General features: G+C 54.1%; 2 protein-coding genes across 2 annotated transcripts; one reads left to right on the top strand and one right to left on the bottom strand.

Annotated features, from left to right (window-relative positions):
- Positions 1–2,894: 2,894 nt before the first annotated feature.
- On the top strand, positions 2,895–8,985 carry POLR2H (RNA polymerase II, I and III subunit H). Its single transcript, XM_074189601.1, has 5 exons — positions 2,895–3,119; positions 5,225–5,308; positions 7,779–7,872; positions 8,182–8,265; positions 8,616–8,985. Exons 1-5 carry the CDS (start codon positions 3,047–3,049, stop codon positions 8,731–8,733), a joined length of 453 nt encoding a protein of 150 aa, XP_074045702.1. The 5' UTR covers positions 2,895–3,046; the 3' UTR covers positions 8,734–8,985.
- Positions 8,986–11,426: 2,441 nt separating this feature from the next.
- Positions 11,427–17,052, bottom strand: THPO (thrombopoietin). The gene is made up of 6 exons (XM_074189600.1): positions 16,906–17,052; positions 15,468–15,652; positions 14,925–15,055; positions 14,727–14,813; positions 12,436–12,603; positions 11,427–12,280 (listed from the first exon to the last, which is right to left on the bottom strand). The coding sequence occupies exons 2-6, from the start codon at positions 15,478–15,480 to the stop codon at positions 11,624–11,626; spliced, it is 1,056 nt and encodes a 351-aa protein (XP_074045701.1). The 5' UTR covers positions 15,481–15,652; positions 16,906–17,052; the 3' UTR covers positions 11,427–11,623.
- Between the last annotated feature and the right edge of the window lie 2,665 nt (positions 17,053–19,717).

Raw genomic sequence — 19,717 nt, 5'->3', positions numbered from 1 at the left:
CGGGGGAGACCCCTCCCTGGGACGGCGCCCCCTCCCCTCCCTTGACCCTTCCCACTGGGGCGCTAGCCCCTCCCCTCCGAGGCCCCGCCCGGCCCCAGACTGGCAGGATCGTACCTATTTATTTAGAGGCCGGGGACGTGGGTTCCTGTCCGGCTTTGTGTGACCTTGGAAAAGTTATCAAACCTCAGTTTCCAGAGCTGTAAAGCGAAGGTGGTGTGCAGAGAACGGCTTAAGGTCCCCCCAGCTCTGAGATAGCAGAACATCTGGGATCCCAGGAGCTGGGGGAGCCATCGCGGCCAACGAGGCCAAGCCAGGCACGGGAGTTGGGGTCTTTGCCACAGCAACAGGCTTCTGCCCCCCGAGCTGGGGTCTCTCGTTGCCCTACTCCCTCCATCTTCCCCCAGCCCCATCACTCCAGGACCTAGGGACTTTGGGGGAAGGAAGTTCACTCCGGGGCAAATGGGATTTCTGGTGAGGGACTGATGTGGGGACAGAAGGAGCCACTCCTGCTGCTCTTTCTGGAATTCTAGAAATCTAGAATCTTAGAGGGGACAAGACCCATCCATCCCAGCTCATTCTACAGACCCATGACTCGTTCTAGCTAGCGGAAACAAAGATTCAGGTTCAGGGCTTCTGCCTCCAAATTCAGTCCTCTTTCCCTAGCATCATTCTGAGGGAGGGACCGAGAGGGGATGAGAGTGTCATCAAACAATCAGCCAACCAGGATTAATCATTTACTACATGCCAGTGAGAGTTCCTGTCCTCAAGGAGAGGCCAAGAGGTCAGAGTCATATAGGAGCTACAATAACCAAGAAACATTCTTTAGATGCCAAGTGTTACCCACCCAACTTCCTTTAGATGCCTTAAGTCTCTTTCTACTGGGCCAGATCCCTCATTCATTCCGGTCCTCTCCACCTCTGGCCTGGAGTATACTGGTCTTCCTGCCTCAAATCCCTTTTCAAGCCTTTCTCATAGGGTTACCAAAGCATCTTCTTGCTCCCCTGTTCTAAAACATTTAGTGGCTCCCTATTGCCTTGACTATGAATTTCAAATAGGATTTAAGATCTTCAGTTTGCTTCTTCTGACCTACCTTCCCAAGTTTATTTTCCATTGCTCTGCCTCCATGCACTCTTTCTTCCCCACTGTTTGATAAATTTATTCATTCATATTTATTCATTTATTCAACCAAACTGAATTATTAATTCCCTAAAATCAACATGCAATTTCCTCTCCTGGCCAAAGTATTTGCTCCTTCCCAGAATTTTCCTAGAATCGTTCAAGTCTCTCCTTTGCTCTGATGCACTTTGATCCTTCTTCGCCTCTCTTTGTAGGGCCCAAGCCCACGAAGGGAACGGGCTCTTTTGGTGTTTGTCTGTTCTCTAAATGTTCCTAGAATTCTTTTGCGTGTTATTCTATTAGTAAGAATTGGTTAAATTGATTCCTCAACGGGGGAAGGCCTGTTCAGCGGAGGCCAGGAGAAAAGCTGGGTGGGATTTGGGGGAGAGTCTTCTTGGGGCCAGAATGGCAAGACAGTGGAAGGGACGGGGGCAGCAAGGCTAGGAGCAGCGGATTTCTGGGGGGAGGCGTGGGAGAGTTCCTTTTTCTCTCTCGTGCCTCTCTCCAGTGCTAGCTGGGCCCGGAGAGGAGGCGGGAGACGATCGTGATGGGGCAGGGGAGAACTTTGGAGGGAGTCGCAAAGGCCGCTCCCCGAGACTGGTCCTAACCAGGCAGGGGTGTGGGGGGGCAGAGGTCGCTTTCTCTTGGCAGGGCCCCAGACCCGACACCTGAGGAGCTGCTGACGTGCGAGTCCTGTGGGGGAAGAGGCACCTTGTCCCCGGGCAGGGGAGGCAGGCGGCGGGGGAGGGGGCTGCCAGGGCCAGGTGGGGAGGGGCCGGCCGGGGGCGAGCGCTCAGGTGCCAGGTGCGGGCGGCGCCAGGAGCAGGCGGCCAGGGGGGGCAGCGGGCCGGGACTTGGGGGGGAGCGCTCACCCCAGGACTGGCCGTGCTCACCGCCCCCGGCCGGGCCCCGGGAGGAGGAGGAGGAGAAGGAGGACAAGGGGAGGGAGGCGAGGCCCGCACCAGCCCCCAGGCCCGGCCTGAGTCGGCACAGTCTGTCCCAAACGCGGGGGCGCCCCGTGGACTCTGAGCCCCCAGCTCAAGGTCATGGCCGGGGCGGAGCCGAGCGGGAGGCGGGGCCGCGGCTCTTCTGCGCCCTGAGGGGTCCCAGCGGGTTCGGGGCGGAACCGGATCCAGAGGGCGGGGGGAGGGCGGGGAGGGAGGGGAGGGCGGGGAGGGGAGGGCCCGCCCCGCCCGCCCCGCCCGCCCTCGGCTTCGTCCTAGGCCTGTGCGGGCTGGGGGCGGGGCGGAGTCCAGGAGGCGGGGCACCCGTCCGGCGTTCTTACAGGCCTAGAGGGACTGGGGGCGGGGCGGAGTCCAGGAGGCGGGGCACCCGGCCGGCGTTCTTACAGGCCTAGAGGGACTGGGGGCGGGGCGGGGTCCAGGAGGCGGGGCACCCGGCCGGCGTTCTTACAGGCCTAGAGGGACTGGGGGCGGTCCCAAGGCGGGGCTTGGGGGGAGGCCTCGGAGCTGCCTGGAGGGGCAGGACTGGGGCCCGAGAGGAGGCCGAGCGCGTCGGTCTTTCAGGGTCTCCGGCTTCCGCTGCTCGGGGACACACAGCTGGGCTCACGGACCGAACTAGGAACGGTGTGACGACGCGGGGTGCGGGGAGAGCTCCGAGAAACTGCTGGGGCGGCAGGGGCAGGGGCGGAGCCGGCGCCCGGAGAGCCCCGCGCCGAGCCGGGCCCCGCCCCCGGGGAAGTGCGCATGCTCCGAACGGGGTCGCGCCGAGGCCAGCTGCCTGAGGGGAGGGGCGGGGGCGGGGCCGGAAGCGGGGCCGAGCCCGAGCGGAAGCGGAAGCGCGTCCATGGCCGTCCGCCCCAGGCCGGCGTGCCGCGCTCCTGCGCACGCGTGGGGCCTGCTCTGGCGCGGCAGTCGCTGCGGCCTCCCGCTCGCGGTGCTGCGGCCGCCGTCGCTCCCCGGGGCCGGCCATGGCGGGCATCCTGTTCGAGGACATCTTCGACGTCAAGGACATCGACCCCGAGGGCAAGAAGTTCGACCGAGGTGAGGCGCCCCTCAACTGCCCCCCTCCCTGCCCCCTGGAGCCCCGCCCCCAACCTGCGCTTCTCCCCCCCCTCCCCGTCCGTCCTTCGGATCCGCGAAGCGCCGGGGATGCTGCCCTCGGGGAGCCTCCAGGCCCGGGGGGCTGGGGAGGGGGCGATGTGGCGGGGTCCGGTGCCCCGGGGCGGGGGAGGGGGCTGGAGGCGGGCGGTGGGCTAGGGCGCCCCCCAGACAGGAGGCCCCGAGTCGCCCCGTGACGGGGAAGGGAAGCCTGGCCCTGCTTGTGCCCTCCAGGAGCTGCCCGGTAATGGCAGAGACAGCCGGTGCCCATCCCGGGGGAGGCCCTCCGGAGCTCTGCCCGGCTCCTTCTCTTGTCAGCGTTTATCATCTCCGTTTCGTCCGGGCCCATCCTCCCCGCACTGGCTGCCTGAGACACCTCCTGTGTCTAAAACACCTCACAGCCTTTCCACCCAAAGCTGCCCTTCTTCCACACTTCCACATTGCAGCATTCATTTTTTTTTTTTGGTTTTTTTTTTTGCCAGGCAATGGGGTTAAGTGGCTTGCCCAAGGCCACCCAGCTAGGTAATTATGAAGTGTCTGAGGCTGGATTTGAACTCAGGAACTCCTGACTCCAGGGCCGGTGCTCTATCCACTGCCCCACCTAGCTGCCCCACATATTGCATCATTCTTATTCTCAGCTTTGGCATGATTCTCAATCCTCACGCTTTCTCACTCACCTCACAGATCCAGACTGTTTCCAAATCTCCACTCTTATCTTTTGCCTGAATCTCCTCTGTCAGAAAACCTGTGTTAAGTGGAGTATCTGGGATACAAAAGGAGACAACACCCACTCTTACACAGTCAGGACCAAGTTCAGGCCCTCATCCCCTGCTCTGAACTGATACCAACAGCCTGTTGAGGAGCCTCCTTGCCTTTCTTCTCCATCCTCAGTCTGGCTGCTTGGAATTCCCTAAAGCAGTCACTGCCCCCTTTGCACACTCTGGACTGACTCCCTGATATGTAAATTCTGTTTGGTATTGAAAACTCTTCCCAGCCTGGCCTCCTTTGAGTCTTCTTCCACTTCACTCTTCTCCAGCCCTGCTATCACTTCCTTGCTCTTCACACACAGTCCCCTCTCTTTCACCTCTTGGCCCTCCATCATTCTTGAAATGCTTCCCCCTTTCTACCTCCTTCCAAGATTCAGCCTGAATGTCACCAGTGTCCTGCTGAGGGCTCTTGTTCTCTCAGACACCAGGGCCTTCTCCTCTGAGGTATTTATCTTGTCTCTTTTCCCCTAGTAGACTGTCAGTTCATTGAGGAGAGCTCCTGGGTTGCTTTTACTTTATATCTTCAGCATTTAGCACAGGGCATGTCACATTTACTTAATAAATGTTTGTAGGGTTAGGGTCCAGAAAATACTTTTCCTTCCAGAGGAAACCCCTCTACATACTCATCTTCCCAGGAGGATTTTCCCCCACCAAGTCCTGGGGTGTTTCAACTGCCTCCCCATTGACCTAGGGCATCTTCTTTCTTCTCTTCTTCAGCGGTCCACCTATGCCCAGTATTCACTGACTCTCATTCTTGCCACTTTTCCAAAGGGATTTTCTTTCTGTTGAGATTACTGCCCTCCTTTTTAACCAAACACAAAGACATTTTCTTCATCTCCCACATGGCTTATCTGGTCGAAACACACATATGAGAGAGAGAGAGAGAGAGAGATAGACAGACAGATAGATACTGTCTTCCTTCATCCCAGTTCCTTGACATATATATCTTCTTGTCAGAACTACTTCCACAACCTCCACATCCATTTTCTCTTTCTGGGGAAGATGCCCTCTGCCACTCAGAAAGTGTGAGAATCCTCTAGAGGATGCTCCATGCTTGACCACTGTCATAGCAGCATCTGGAAAGGATCCCAGGGATCATCTCTGTTCATTTTACATATATGGAAACAAGTTTTCTGGGGGGAGAGGAAATGATTTGCCCCAATTCACAGTGTATCAGTGGTAGAAGATGGAACAGAAGCCAGAGGCATGGGTATCCTTAATTATTTCCTCTTACCTTTGTCTTCACAAGCATCTCTCCTGTAACTGTTAATCTCTTGTTAGTGTCCCGCTTGCATTGTGAGAGTGAATCCTTCAAGATGGACCTCATCTTAGATGTTAACATCCAGATCTATCCTGTGGACTTGGGTAAGTATTTGATGAAGGAGATGAGCAGACAGTCTGCCATTTTTCCTGGTCTTGTTGATAACTGCTGTTGAATGAAAATGATTTGTATTCCACACATAGACACTACCAACAAAAACAAATATTTAAGAAACAAAATTAGAAGATAGTACTTAAGACTATAAACATCATTATTTATAATAAAAAAAGAAACACAAAAATGTCCAGTTTGCTTGTGTCATCTTCTGAATCCTTTCTATAGACTTGTTGGAGTTTGTGAAATTCTTAGAAAAAGAAACACACATGGTCAGTAACCACTTCAAACTTTCTGGCCTCTCTCAGCAGAGAAATAGAAAATACAAAAACTAGGGGTGCCACCTTATACCTAGTAATTCAACAAAGAGAGTTACAAATGATCCCCTTTCTTATTGTGGAAGATGTGGTGAAATAGATGTTGGCCCATTGCTTTGGAAAGCAGGGGAGCCAAGTAGAAGAGGCACAGAATTGTTCATATTTTGTGACTGGTGTTTCCAAGGACTGTGTGTTAGAAGGGAGACTTGTAGCACTTAGACGTTCATGGTGGCAGCATTTGTCATAATGAAGAACTGAAGAGAGACTTTATAGACAGCAGTTGGGGAATGGCAAATGAACAGAAGACTTTTGTGCCATCCAAAGTGCTAGATAGGAAGCTTCCAGAGAAATGTAACAAGACTTAGGAAGCAGTGCAATATAATGCAGCCAGGATTCTCTGTGTCAGAGCCTATGGGATACAGAGTCCTGACCTCAAAGAGCTTATCTTCTGGGGGGCGGGGGAGGGAGAAGAAAATAGTGACAGACAGTTATGATAAAAGAACAATGTGATGGATACAAAGGAGAGCTCCAGGTAAAAAGTACTCCAGTAACAATTCAAGAGGAAGAGAATATTTTTAGCTGAGGGTATCCGGGAAGATTTTTGTGGAGGCAGTGGTGGCAGCAGCATCTTGGGTGGAACTTTGAAGAAAAAAAGAATGGGAAAGGAGGAGGAAGAAAAAGCAAAAGTGCATTAAGGGAATGTTGAGGGTGGGCAATGTCAGGTTCTTGAAACAGATAGTCTGGTCTGACAGGAACACAATGAATTGTGGGGGTCAGAAGGGGGAAAGGGAGGTAATGTGAAATAAGGCTGCCAAAGGTAGGCTGGTGCCAAATTGTGACAGACCTTGAAAAGCCTGGGTTTCTCTTTTCAGAATCATTTTTTTGCCTTTTTTTTAATTAAAGATTTTATTTATTTTGAGTCTTACAATTTTCCCCTTAATCTTACCCCCCCACCTCCACAGAAGGTAGTCGGTTAGTCTTTACATTGTTCCCATGTTCTATGTTGATCCAAATTGAATGTGATGAGAGAGAAATCCTATCCTTAAGGATATACTTAAGAAGAAACATAAAGTATAAGAGAAAGCAAGATCAGACAATAAGATAACAGTTTTTTTCCTAAATTAAAGGTAATAGTCCTTGAACTTTGTTCAAACTCCATGGCTCTTTATCTGGATACAGATGGTATCCCTTGGGACAGCCCCAGATTGTCCCTGATTGTTGCACTGATGGAATGAGTGAGTCCATCAAGGTTAATCATCACTCCCATGTTGCTGTTAGGGTGGACAGTGTTTTTCTGGTTCTGCTCATCTCACTCGGTATCAGTTCATGCAAATCCCTCCAGGCTTCCCTGAATTCCCATCCCTCCTGGTTTCTAATAGAACAATAGTGTTCCATGACATACATAGACCACAGTTTGCTAAGCCATTCCCCAATTGAAGGACATTTACTTGATTTCCAATTCTTTGCCACCACGAACAGGGTTGCTATGAATATTTTTGTACAACTGATGTTTTTACCCTTTTTTTTATCATCTCTTCAGGGTATAGACCCAGTAGTGGTATTGCTGGATCAAAGGGTGTGCACATTTTTGTTGCCCTTTGGATGTTGTTCTAAATTTCTCTCCAGAAGGGTTGGATGAATTCACAGCTTCACCAGCAATGTAATAGTGTCCCAGATTTCCCACAGCCCTTCCAACAATGATCTTTTCTGGTCATATTGGCCAGTCTGAGAGGTGTGGGGTGGTATCTCAGAGAAGCTTTAATTTGCATTTCTCTAATAAGTAATGACAGAATCATGTTTTTAGATGGATAAAAATGAAAGGGAAAGTAATGTTGAAAAAGAGTTGTAAATATATATGATAGCCATACATGTGTGTATGTATGTACAGGCATCTACACATATTTAACAATTGACATACCTAGCCCATGTTAAGTCCTGCTGAAAGCCCTAGTGACCTGGTGCAGGGCAGTGGCAAAGAGCATTCGACACCTCAGGTTTGAGAAGAGAAATGCTAACTTGGCATGAGCTAGAGTGGTGGTGTCCTGACAGGGAACTAGCTTTCAGTGAAAAAAGTGAAGAAAACCAAGTAAGGATGACAAAATGTACAGTCTGACTCCCCATAAAATCAGTTATTGATTTTCAGGTGACAAATTCCGACTGGTGATAGCCAGCACCTTGTATGAAGATGGGACTCTGGATGATGGGGAGTATAACCCCACAGATGACCGGCCATCCAGGTGAGGGGTCAGGGAAGAGAAACTGCCCTGCCAGCTTTTTAACTTTAACCTGATTTTTAAGTTACTTCGATGATAGTCTCTGGACAATTAGGTGACCTAGGTCTGAATACTGGGTGCTGAGCAGGACCTGAGGCACCAAAGGGAAACCATGCCTCCTTTGTCTGCTCCATGTAAGGGCTCAGGTCAACAAGCATTTATGGGGTTTCTTCTCTGCCCAACTCTGGAGCTGTTGGCTTCTGCTGATTACCAAACCTGGGGACATATGCTGGGGGAAAGGGACCCCAGCAGTGTCTGCTTTTTACTCCACAGGGCTGACCAGTTTGAGTATGTGATGTATGGGAAAGTGTACAGAATCGAGGGGGATGAGACCTCCACGGAAGCAGCCACTCGTCTGTAAGTACCTTCCCAGCCTGTAAAAGTCCTGATTTTTCTGTTTCCTGGAGAAGAGATGCACTGCCAGACCTTCTGCTTTGGCACAGAGATGGCTGTCCGGTGGGGTGGGGGATAAGGGTGGGCTCTTAATACCTTGAGGTGCTCCATTTATCTCATAACCTGGGATATTCTGGACCAGAGGGTAGGTGTAGCATTTGTGGTATAGACCCTGTCCTGTTCTCCTCGTCTTGGGCCACCTTGGGCTTTGTTTTTGCCTGTTTTGTTACTTGGCCCCAGGCTGGCAAGAAGAATTGTTGAGGTAGAGCTTCTGTGGAGACCAGGCTGACCGGAGTGCCATCTTCTTGCTTTAGTTCTGCCTATGTGTCCTACGGGGGCCTGCTCATGAGACTCCAGGGAGATGCCAACAACTTGCACGGTTTTGAAGTAGACTCAAGAGTGTATCTGCTGATGAAGAAGCTGGCTTTCTGAGCCCGATTGCCTGGGCTCTCTTCTCGCTGCCCATCTTGGGCCTGGCTTGGGGCGTGACTCCAGTGTCGAGGAAGGGCTTTTCTCCCTAGAGGAACAAGTTCTTCCTTCACCTCATAGACTTGGAATCTCTTTGTTGGTCGGAACTAAGTGGAAAAACTGCCTCTTAGCCCTTGCTTGGGACCCCTTTGGAAGAGCTCAAATTGAGCTCTCAGATTCTTTGTGTTCAATTAAACTGTACTTTTTTTGTATTCATTTCTCTTCTGGTTCTACTCTACCCCTGGAAATTGTCTTTTCAGGTTCTACTGAAGCTTTTGATGAAGATGGTGATGATGATGATGATGATGATCTTAGGCTGGGGGGGAGATAATGTGGCTGACTGTTTGGGCTCTTGGTCAGTTAGCCTCTGGATAGACTCTGTGTGTTGTGTGTGTGTGTGTGACCATGACTGGAGGCTCTCAGACACGGTCATGAAGAAGCATGGTTGTGTGTCGGGAGAGTGGGGACGTGAGGGAGGCTTTAGTGGTTGTGTGCAAGGAGGGACCCAGGAGGGAAGGGCAATATCAGTGGGGGGAGGGGGACATCCAGGAGCTGTCCTTTTGAAGCTCATGAGCCCCCTGGAGTTGACCTCCCTTCAGTGCTGCCCAGGGTGTTTCCTTCCCTGCCATTTTCAGGTCTATGAAGAAGGTGTTAAGAATGGGATTTAGGGAAATTAGTTGAAAGTGAATGAGTTATGCAGGAAGAAAGTAAAGAAGCTTCTGTTGGTCTCCCTGGGAGGGAGATGAAAGGGGAGGGCAGTGTGGGAAGGCCTGGGGATGGATGGCTGTGGGAATCTGGACAGCTTGTTGAAGCCTTGAGTTTGGGGGAGGAATGGGAGTGGATTCAGAGTAGATGAAGGGAGAACATGATTTTCTCCAAAAAATTGGAGGTATAGGAAGTCTGACTGTCCCAGGAAAGCAGTTGGACCAATCCACATGAAATATTGATGTCCTGACAGTGAAACTGGGGTCCTGGCCTGTGAGAGGGAAGAAAAGCGCTCCTTTCCTTGGCTTGGCAGGTGTTCAGGAGTGGGCTGGGTTTGGGGACTGGACTAGTTCTGACTAAAAAGATCTTTTTCTTTCCATGAGCCAGGGGGCTATTGGTTCTGAGCTATGTAGGTCAACCTTCACTCACTGCTTGAAACTTTGTGGAGTTTGTGTTCAAATCATCCTGAATCTTGGGGTACCAAAGGCAGAGTTTGTATTTGGGTAGTGGCTCATTTATATGCTATAAAAAGTTTTATTTGACCATTGCCCGTCATCGGGTTTACACAGAAGTAGATGGCAGGAAGCTTCCCTTGCTCGGCCTGGCTAACTTCTGTGCCTGCAAAAGCTCGGTTTTCTGAAATCGGCCCGAAGGTTGATGCCGGGTTTGCCACCTTGGTGGCTTCATGGCTTTGGACCCTCTTTTAAGTTTCAGTATTCTTTTGGGAAGGGAGAGATGGTAGCTCTGAAGCCTCATCTAATGCTTCATTTTTCTCTCAGAATGATTTTCCTTAGCCTGAGACCCTTTGAGGGTGAAATGTCTTCCCATCCCCATTTAGACGGCCCAGGAGGCATTCAGGTGGTGACTGCCATCCTGCATGCTTGTGGTTTGTGGGTTCGTGTTGTTTGACCCCCACCTGCCCCTCATGGAATCCACTCTGGGAGCCCAGAGCCCCTGGCCTCTGATAAGGTCTTATCTTGGGGCAGTCACAGCTTGCTTTTCCTTGGGGAAGATGGGAGAGTCATTCCAGAGGGATTCCACTGGTGAGCTGGGCAGGTCTTGTCCTTGAGAATCTCTCGCCTCCTGGCTGGGCTGCCTGGACTAGTAAGCCCTCACTGCCCAAGACTGTATGATGAAGGACAGAGAGCGCTCTTGGGTCTGAGGAATCTTGTGGGTAGGGGCCAAGGGCAGTAAAATGATTGCCCTAGATCTTGGGCAGCTTGTTATTCTGTGATTCATGGGCAGTTTTCCCATTAAGACCACTGAGCTCCTCACTCAGGGCTTCTGGGAAATAGGGCCTAGACTCTATCTCCTACTGTGGGGAGTGGGCTGGCCGGCTTCCTGCACTTCTCCCCGCCTCCACGGGAGGGAAGCAGGAGCTCGGACCTGGGGAAGTGTCTTCTCCCAGGCAGGCTGTTTGCTCAGCTGTGCTGGCCAGGTCTGGGCTTCCCTGGGGCTGAGGTGTGAGGGGGCCCGGGCTTCCTGTCAGCCTCCTCCTAGAAGGACCCTCTCCTGCAGGGCTTGACTTCACCTCTAACACCTTCAGGGGGGTTTCTCCCCTACTTTTGGAGACCCCTTTGATGTGAGCCCCAGGCAGGTGGGGGGGGGAGTTTGGAGCACCTTGCAGTCAAGTGGGGGGGTGGGGGGAGTGTTTGGAATGCCTTTCAGAAGCCTGCCAGGGTGGGGGACTCCTCTTCATCGTGAGGAATCTCTGAGAGATGATCCCTCTGGCAGAAGGAGACTGGAGGGCTTGGGTCTGGATAAGCTCTAAATGTGGAATGTAGGGACCTGCCTTTTGTATTCCTCTGAGCTCAAAGGCAACCTTGAGGAGAAGCAGAGGGGACTGGGGGAGTTCTGGAAAAATGAACCGAAGGTTCCAGGAGAATCAGTTTTTCTGACAAATATTATTTATCTGCTTAAAAAAATATTTTCTGAAATTATACAGTGAAAAATGTTCCCTTTCCATCTGTCTGGCAAGAGGAGGCTTCCAGGAGGATTGTGGAGAGGCCTCTTGGGCCCTGTTTCCTGGTCTTGGGCTCCAGAGAGTTCTGCAAGGTTGGGCAATGCCTGGAGCAGGCCAGGACTGGGGCGGGGGGTATCCTGGGTATCCTGGCCAACTCCCAGGAGCACCTTCTTTTCAGACTGGGCCCTAGGGAGGTGAAGAGGGGGTGGTGCCCTGAATATCCTGAGCATCCTTAGTCTCATCCTGGGAGTGAAGGCAGCAGCTTGCAGAAGCCCAGTTACCTGGGCTGGTGGCTGAGGGGGACGTCGAAAGGATGGGAGGCCCGGGCGTAGGGGTGACTAGGCTGGCCGAGGGAGGGGAGAGCACATGGTGTCCAGGGGGAAGAATGCTTGGGGAAATAATCCATCCAGGCCAGGGAGTGGGTGACTGGAAGGCAGGGGGCTCCTCTGAGTTTCCCAGTGTTTGGGCTGAGGGTACGGGAGAAATGGCATGGGTGCTGTTGGAGGGCCCAAGAGTCCCATTCAGGTGTGTGGGGCCTTTGTCCTGGGGGCTGGCTGTGTCGTTTAGAGGTCTGAGGGCCCCCTTGGGAGCTTCCAGAGCTCCAGTGGAGCTCCCGGGGCTCCTTTCCAACAAGACAAGGGTCTTGTCTTGGAGGCCGGATGTCCTGCTGGGGGCCACAGAGCCCCTGGCTGGCACTGCTGTGGCTGGCTGGTCCTGCCTGGTGCAGAGGATGGGTCTTGGAGCGTGAAGCAGGAAACGCACCTTTCCTCGGAGGAGCTGCTGGAAGCTCAGGAAGATGGCCGTGGGCTCCCTGTGAGCTGCAGTCTGGCTCTTGGGGAGAGTCTGGAGCAGAGGTGAGGCCCAAGGCCAGAGATCATGTCTCTGGAAAGGGCAGGGGGTCCCTTGGCCTACGGGGGCCCACCCAGCAGTAGACAGTCCCGGGGTCTCTGGAAGGAGCTGGACCAGGGAGGAGGAGGAGGCCTTTGGGTGGGCCTTACCGGACTCCCGAGGAGGCCCTGCAGGGCTCCAAGGAGGACTTGAGTCTGGGCCGAGAGCTGCCCGAGCAGGGAAGAGAGGCAGCTGGGGCTCAGCTGTCTGCGGGCCGAAATCACCCCTTCCAGCAACAAGGTCACAGCTCCTAGAACCTCCTGGCCCTTGGTCTGCTCCTGGAGAGAAAGATCGGGCAGGAAGAGCACAGTGAAGAAACCGAGGGGCGGGCCAGGTCTAGGAAGAGGCCAGATCCAGGAGGCCAACCATCTGGCTCTTGGCTCCCAGCTTGCCCAGTCTGCCCATTGGGATGACACAGGACCTTCTCTGACGGCCCCCACCAAGGCTGAAGCTCACTCCCTGTGGCTCATGGTTGATCTCCTTCCAGGTCAGTCGGTCCCTGACCGTGGGGCCCAAACTGTGCAGTCAGAGTGGAGCTAAGGACATGTCCTTCCTCTCTCAAGGGTGGCCTGGGATGAGATGCTGGTTCTGGTAGCCTCACCGGAGGCAAAGTAGATAAAGCACAGGCCTTGGAGTCAGAAGCTCTGGGTTCACATCCCACCCGGGTCACTTACACACGTAGGACCACAGGCAAGGCATAGTACCTTCTGGGCCTCAGTTTCTCCAGGTGTAAAATGAGCTGGGCCCAGTTGGGATTGTGAAGGCCCCTTCTGGCTCTCAATCCATGATCCTCCAACCAGCCTGGCTGAACTGACAGGGACCCATAACTGGAGGACTGACCACAGAACCCGGCAGTTGGGAGGTCCCTCCCTTTATGAAGGTGTTTCCTAAGAGGGAGGGCCCACAGTCAGTGGATTAACAAGTGCTTTTAAGTGGGCCGGACCCCTGCCCAGGGCCAGGAATACAAGGAAGACCAAAAGCCATCTCTCCCTTCAAGGGGCTTATACTCTAGTGGGGAAGGAAGATGCATAGCCGCTGTATCCCCTTGCTGGCTCACGGAAAGCTTGTGGCCAAACACAATCGGATCTTTTTCATGAGACCGTTTGCCAAAGCAGTGGCAGACGTTCCAAATAAAGTGTGGGGAGGTCCTGTGCTAGGTTTACCCTGTGCTAGCTCACTTGATCCTTGATCCTAGTGTGGGACTCATTCGCCCACATTTTAAATCACTGTGTAAGATGGGGCTCGAGGGGTCCCCTTTGCCTCCTCAGATGAGGTGGGAGGCTTCAGGGAAGCCCCCAACCCTCTACTGGAAGAGTAGCTCTTCCCGTTTCTTAGGCTGATCCAGGTTCTAAGGGATCTGGGGCTGGAGATAGTTAGGAGATGGGAATGAGCCCCGAACTTTGGTTCAAAACTGGGTTGTCCCGTAGGGAGGGGGCCAGCTGTCTGAACTGTATCTATATCTATGTGTGTATACATCTCTCTGTCTGCAGGCCCACATCTGTTTATAGAGTTACATATGCACCCATGTCTACACACGCGCGCACACACACACACACACACACACACACACACACACAGATATCCACCTAAGTCTGTCAACAGAGCTAGACCCTCCCCCCTTTTACCTTCAGTTTCTTTGACTTGCCTTTCTTTTCCCTGAAGCCTCCAGATCCCAAGGCCCTGAAATCAGCCCCAGTTTAGAACTACACGCATATCTACATGTCTCTATAGACACATAGATATCCATACAGGCAGACACACACATGTTTAGTTATACCTATAGCTATGTCTACACACACAGATGTATACACATATGTGAACACATGTATTTAGAACTACATGCATACCTACGTGTCTCTATAGACACAGATAACCATACAGATACACATGGCTAGCTACACTTATAGCTATGTCTACACACACACGGACATCCACACATGTGAACACATGTTTAGAACCGCACGACTATCTGTATGTCCAAATAGACACATCTATCCATAAGGCAGCACACATGTGTTTAGAACCACACAATCTATATGTCTATAGAGACACACAGATATCCATTCAGGCAGACACACGTTTAGTTACACATATCTCTATGTCTCTCCACACATGGATATGGATATCCTTATATGCATACACGTAAAATAAAAATATAGCTGTGTATACATATATAAACATGTGGGTATTCTAATTTTATTTTATCAACAGCTCGCACAAAACAGGATGCTGCTTTTACAATCTCTGAATGACCCAGACGTGGGTCACCCATACAATAGATGTCAGACTACAGAATTCCTTCTTTTAGCAGGTTGCCGTCGTGGGCAGGATGGCCAAGAATTCAGGGCCAAGGGTGAAAGGTTCAGGGCCACAGAATTTGGGGTGAGGGGTGGTCTCTCACCGTCTTGGCTCTCCATTCTCGAAGACTGAAGTCCACAGTGGGCAACAGGACGGGTATGGGCAGGGGATCCAGGTCCGAGCATTGACTCTGTGAATCAGGAGTGTGGGTGTTGAGTGTGAGGGCCCTCTGAGCTCTCCATGGGGGCCTCAGAGGAGGGAAGGCTCCCGGGTACATGGCGGGGAGTAGGGATGATCTTACCAGTCTGCTGTGTAAGGCGGCAGAGTCTCGGAGCAGCTTGTTGAAGAGTCTGGGATCGCAGACGGGAGCAGGGCTAGTCAGGGTGAGGGTTAATCTTGAAGTGAGGAGAAACATGGCCACCACAAGCAGCTCTGGCATGAGGGAGAGAGGCAGATGGTATTAGTTGGAATAAAGGATGTTGTCGTGGAGGCCAGCTTGAGGATGGTAGAAAGACCTGAGTTCAAATCCTTACCCTCCCACCCATTAACTATATGATGTTGGACAAGTTACTTCCCCTGTGTAAACCTCAGTTTCCTCGTCTGTAAAATGAAGATATTCTTTATACTCCCTATATTGAAAGGAAAGTGCTCTGTACATTTTAGAGCACTATAAAAATAGGAGCTATTCTTAGTCTGGAGAGGGTCCAGAAATTCCTCTTCTAAATGCAGGCTGGCTGTCCAGAGACTCCGATGCTCCAAACCCTAATTCTCAGGGGCGACCTTGAAGTGTGATCCCTTTTCCCCCTGCTCCCACTGGGGGTCTCCCCACGCTTGTTCTACTCACCAGGCAGCTCCATGCTGAGCAGGAGGGCTGCTGGGCCGGCTCCCTATGTGGGGCCTGCTCCCCTGGGCTCTGCCTGAGGCCATGGAGGCGGCTGGCACGCTGCACTGCTGGGTGAGGTGGGCAGCTGGTGACTGGGGCACAGGGGCTGGGGTCCCAGAACAGAATACTTCCTGACCAGCTCCAAGCTATGGGGTAATAGAGGCAGTCATTGGGATCTATGTGCTTACTCTAGGGAAGCAACAGCAAGATTGGCAGGGTCAATGTGTAGCATCCCTTCCTGATCCTCCAAGGTTTGACTGGAGGTGAAGATGGCCATGGCCCTAGGGATGGGGGTAGGGGTGGACTGAAAAAGGCAGGGGATCAGCTACTGGCTTAACCTGGGCCCCTAAGCTCTGAGTTTTAGATGGCATGTAGGGTTGGGGGTGATGTGAATGGACAAGGATTTAGGGCTCCCATGGAGGACATCTGGGGGGGGCACCTGGGAGATAGAACTGGGGCTCTGGAGGTGGAGGCCATCAAAAGGGAGATGGAGAGCTTGCCATTAGCTGTTAGCTTTCTTCTTTTCGGTACATTCACCTAAAACCACTTGGCCTCCCTATTCTACTCCCTCCCCCACTTCTCCCCCCCCCACTTGCCTCTTGGAATCTGATTCCTAAGCAGACCAGATTGTGGCTTCAAGCAGAGGAATGGGGATCTTGCCATGACCTGGAGGCTCTTGGCTTCCAGGAATTGACTTTTCATTGGATAGGATCATGTCCCCCTTCTGGGGCTAATTGTGGTCTAGACACTTTCAGGGTTGTTCCTTCCTCCCTGCCCCCAGCAGGCCTCTTCCCATCTCCTCATAGGACCCCCCACATGGCTTCCTTTTTCACAAGTTGTTTTAAGAGGTCTGCACCTGATTCAATATTGGGATTTCCTGTAAGTCTGTCAACAGGGCTAGACCCTCCCCCCCTTTACCTTCAATTTCTCCGACTTGCCTTTCTTTTCCCTCAAGCCTCCAGATCCCAAGGCCCTGAAATCAGCCTCTGATTGGACTGGCACAGTCCAGAAAAGTGATGGGGAGGTTTGCATTCATCCTAAGAAGCCCTTGCCCCCCACTCCCAACATTAGAGTTCACAGGGTTGTGTCAGCCCCGTTTAACCTGTCACCTCCCTTTCCTCTTTTTACCCCTTTATAACTCCCCATCGTGAACTAACTGCCTCATGAACAAGGCCTTCCTTACTCTCCCCCGCACCCCACCCCCTACTCCAGCTCAGGCTCGGGCCTGCTCCTCCCATTCTGGGAAGAGGCTCCAGGCTTCCTGACAAAGGTCAGTGACTGGAGGATCCAGTGTGGCTGCCCTTCCCCCAGCTGGGAGCCCAATGCCTCCTTCCTACCTCTTGTACCCTGAACTAGCCATACCACCTCCCCCCCCCCCAGCCCTCCTACCCATACTCACCAAGTGGAGAAGAGCCCAAGTGTCCAGGTGCTTGGAAGATGGCACAGCAGGAGGCCTAGGGTAGCGGGGCCCAGCCCTTCCAGAGCAGTAGGGTCACTGGCCTGTCCTGGTCACTCCTGCCCAATCAGAGCAGGAAGCCACCCAAGCACTGACTGGGGCCCCCGGATGTGACGCCCTCCTCTTCCCGCCCGCCCACTCTGGACCCACAGCCCCTAGTCTGCACCTTGGTCCACTCACCCAGAGTAGCCCCTCCACAAATCCACAAAAGAGTACGCTCTATTCAATTGAACTTGGGGCCTCCTCTCCAGGAAAGGGCAAATGTGGCACCTGTTCTACAAAGGCGAGGGGGATGGTTGGGAGTTGGAACCCAAGACTTCTCCTGGGATGGTTGTGAAAAGATCTCCCCCACTCTTAGGGTGGGAACTGGACTGAAATCTCACTGATAGAGTTGAGCTCCTCTTCTCAGCTCCGGTCAGCATCCTGACTGGGAAATTCTAGGGAGTACGCAGAAATCAAGGACTTCAGTCTCCCTTAGCTAGCATCAGAGGCAAGACCGGAATCCAGATCCTCTTGTCTGAGGTCAAGTCTATGGAGCGCCCTTCTGCAGTTAGGGCTTGCCTGTCTCTGTCTTTGGCTCTGCCTCTGCCTCTGCCTCTCTCCAGACCACCGCATGCTCTCTTCTCCATGAATGGTGTTTGTTAATGACATCCTTGGATGGAATACTATCCCTGTCCTGGCTTCCCACTCCACTGGTTGTCATTTTTCTTTTTTTACACTCTTCACCAATTGGACGTTTCTTATGATAGAAAACGATCCTACTGGGGACACTGCTGAGGGAAGGCAGTGCAGATGTCTTGGGGGGGGTAGATTAGGAGGGAATGGAGATGTAACCTTTGGTGGGGCCATTACTTCGGGTCACTGGAATTCCCTCCTCTACTCTTCCTCTCCCTTCCCTGTTCTCTGCTGCTCCATTTCTTCCCCTGAGATAACTGGCACCAGTTCTGCTGGCATCCCTTCCAAACTGAGTGTTCTTGGTGTCTCCCCATCAGAATGGAAGCTCCTTTTGGGGAGGGACTGTGTTTGCTTTGCTTTGTCTATCTCCAATGCAAAGTAGCGTCTAACACATAACAACTCGCTGGTGTGACAGAGGAAATGGCCAGCTCTGTGGACTTCTGTTGGAAGGGACTGCTGGGCCTCCTAGTGAATGGCTCCTCCCACTCCCTAGTCTCCTGGAGCCAAATGCCTGACTTCTGAGCCCCGGAGCCGGTCGTTAAATTTTCAGTGTGAGCATTTGCAAAGGGAATCTCGACCTGCTGTTTGGTTGATCATCTAGACCCCAGACAGTGATGGAGGCAGCCTGACTTGTGCAGGGGAAAGCTAAGAGGTGGCGTGGGGGGAGAGCAGGGAGCTGGTTGTTAAACAGTTAGCCAGCGCCCCGTTGGGAACACCCCAACTCCAGGTTGCCGAGGCCCCCTTGGCCTCCTGCACTGTGTCGTTCCCCCAGTTCCTCTCCTTCGCATGTTGTCTCCTCAGGAACAAGGCCTAAATTCTGGAATTTTCCAGTCTAGCCAGACAAGATGGCTTTTCAGATTAGGAAGGGAGGGGTGGTGGGGAGCTGAGGTAGAGGGGGGCATGTGTGTGCGTGTGAGTGTGTGTGTGTGGGGTGTGTGTGTGTGGGGGGTGTGTGTGCAGGTGCTGAGGAGTGAGGCAAACAAGGTCAAGATGGGAGGTCTTGAGAGAGAGTCCAAGGAGTGGGGGGGGGCAGGCCAGGCTTGGCCTGAGAGCTTCAGAGGGGGAAAGCGAGGCAGGCAAGTGCGTTTCCCGGTGGGAGACGAGTCGTGCTCAGCAAACCTGTCCGAGCCGGACGTCTCCGCCCCCCTGGAGTTTGGGGTGCAGAAAGGATCCAGGGAAGGGACTGGACGGAGGGCAAGGCAGACGGATCCGGGTGTGGCGGGAGGCTGGAGCCCCCGGGAGTCTGGAGCGGGAGCAGGGCAGGCGCAGGAGGGGGGAGGGGAGCTAGCCCTCGGAGTTGGACTGAGGCAAGGGGGGCTCTCCCGCCAAGAGACAGGTGTTGGGGGGGGGTCTTCCCTTGGTTCCCCCCCGCGGGGAGGGGGGGTGTCCGGCCGGGCTCCTTCTCCGGGGAGGACCCCGCTTTGTCCCCGGGATGCCCGAGCCCCAGAGGCGCCCCCCCTCCCTTCCAAGGGGTGCCTCCCGCACCTCGCTCCCTCCCCCCCCAGGTGGCGTCCCCTGGAGGGGGGGCTCCCGCCCCGCCCCCGAGTGGGGCCCTTCCCTCCCCTGGCCCCCCTCCAGCCCCTCCCTCCCGCTCTGCCCCTCCCCTCCCCCAGCCGCAGCGGGCCGCGTCTGCAGGGCCGGACCCCCCGGCCTGGGCTCGGCCCGGCCCCTCGCCGTGTCGCCGCCGCCGCCTCCGCCGCCGCCGCCGCCGCCCCGTTTGCTGAGGAGGAGGCCCCCGGCCGGGGCCCAGGGCGGCGGGCATAAAACGGGCCCCGGGCCGGGGCCGGGGAGCCCGCGTCTAGGCTCGGTCCGCCCGGCCTGCCCCGCCCGGCCGCCGCCGCTCTCATGCCCCGGCTCGGCTCGGCCCGGCCCCCGGCCGGCCCGGGAGAGGGCCCGGCCCGGCCCGTCCGCGCCCCGGCCGCCCGGCCGCCGCCTCCCTGGCTGCTCCTCGGGCTCCTGCTGCTGGGGCCCCGGGCCGCCCGCGGCTCCGGCCTCGAGCTCCCCCAGCTGCCCATCCGGCCCGAGAAGGAGCCGCTGCCCGCCCGGGGCGCTGCAGGTAGGTGGCCGCGCGGGGCTGCGG

Source organism: Macrotis lagotis, chromosome 5 (assembly GCF_037893015.1).
Source record: "Macrotis lagotis isolate mMagLag1 chromosome 5, bilby.v1.9.chrom.fasta, whole genome shotgun sequence".
In the NCBI taxonomy this organism is placed as follows: Eukaryota; Metazoa; Chordata; class Mammalia; order Peramelemorphia; family Peramelidae; genus Macrotis; species Macrotis lagotis.
This window is presented reverse-complemented; position numbering and strand designations above follow the sequence as displayed.

What these genes read in the sequence shown, in the direction of transcription:
- POLR2H (XM_074189601.1), top strand. Translation starts at nt 3,047, where the DNA reads ATGGCGGGCATCCTGTTCGAGGACATCTTCGACGTCAAGGACATCGAC. An exon ending in GATCTATCCTGTGGACTTGG is followed by an intron (nt 5,309 to 7,778) that starts GTAAGTATTTGA and finishes ATTGATTTTCAG; the next exon opens with GTGACAAATTCCGACTGGTG. An exon ending in ACGGAAGCAGCCACTCGTCT is followed by an intron (nt 8,266 to 8,615) that starts GTAAGTACCTTC and finishes TTCTTGCTTTAG; the next exon opens with TTCTGCCTATGTGTCCTACG.
- THPO (XM_074189600.1), bottom strand. An exon ending in GAGAATGGAGAGCCAAGACG is followed by an intron (nt 12,604 to 14,726) that starts GTGAGAGACCAC and finishes CTTTCTCTCCAG; the next exon opens with GAGCAGACCAAGGGCCAGGA. An exon ending in AGGGCCTCCTCGGGAGTCCG is followed by an intron (nt 12,281 to 12,435) that starts GTAAGGCCCACC and finishes CCTCTGCTCCAG; the next exon opens with ACTCTCCCCAAGAGCCAGAC.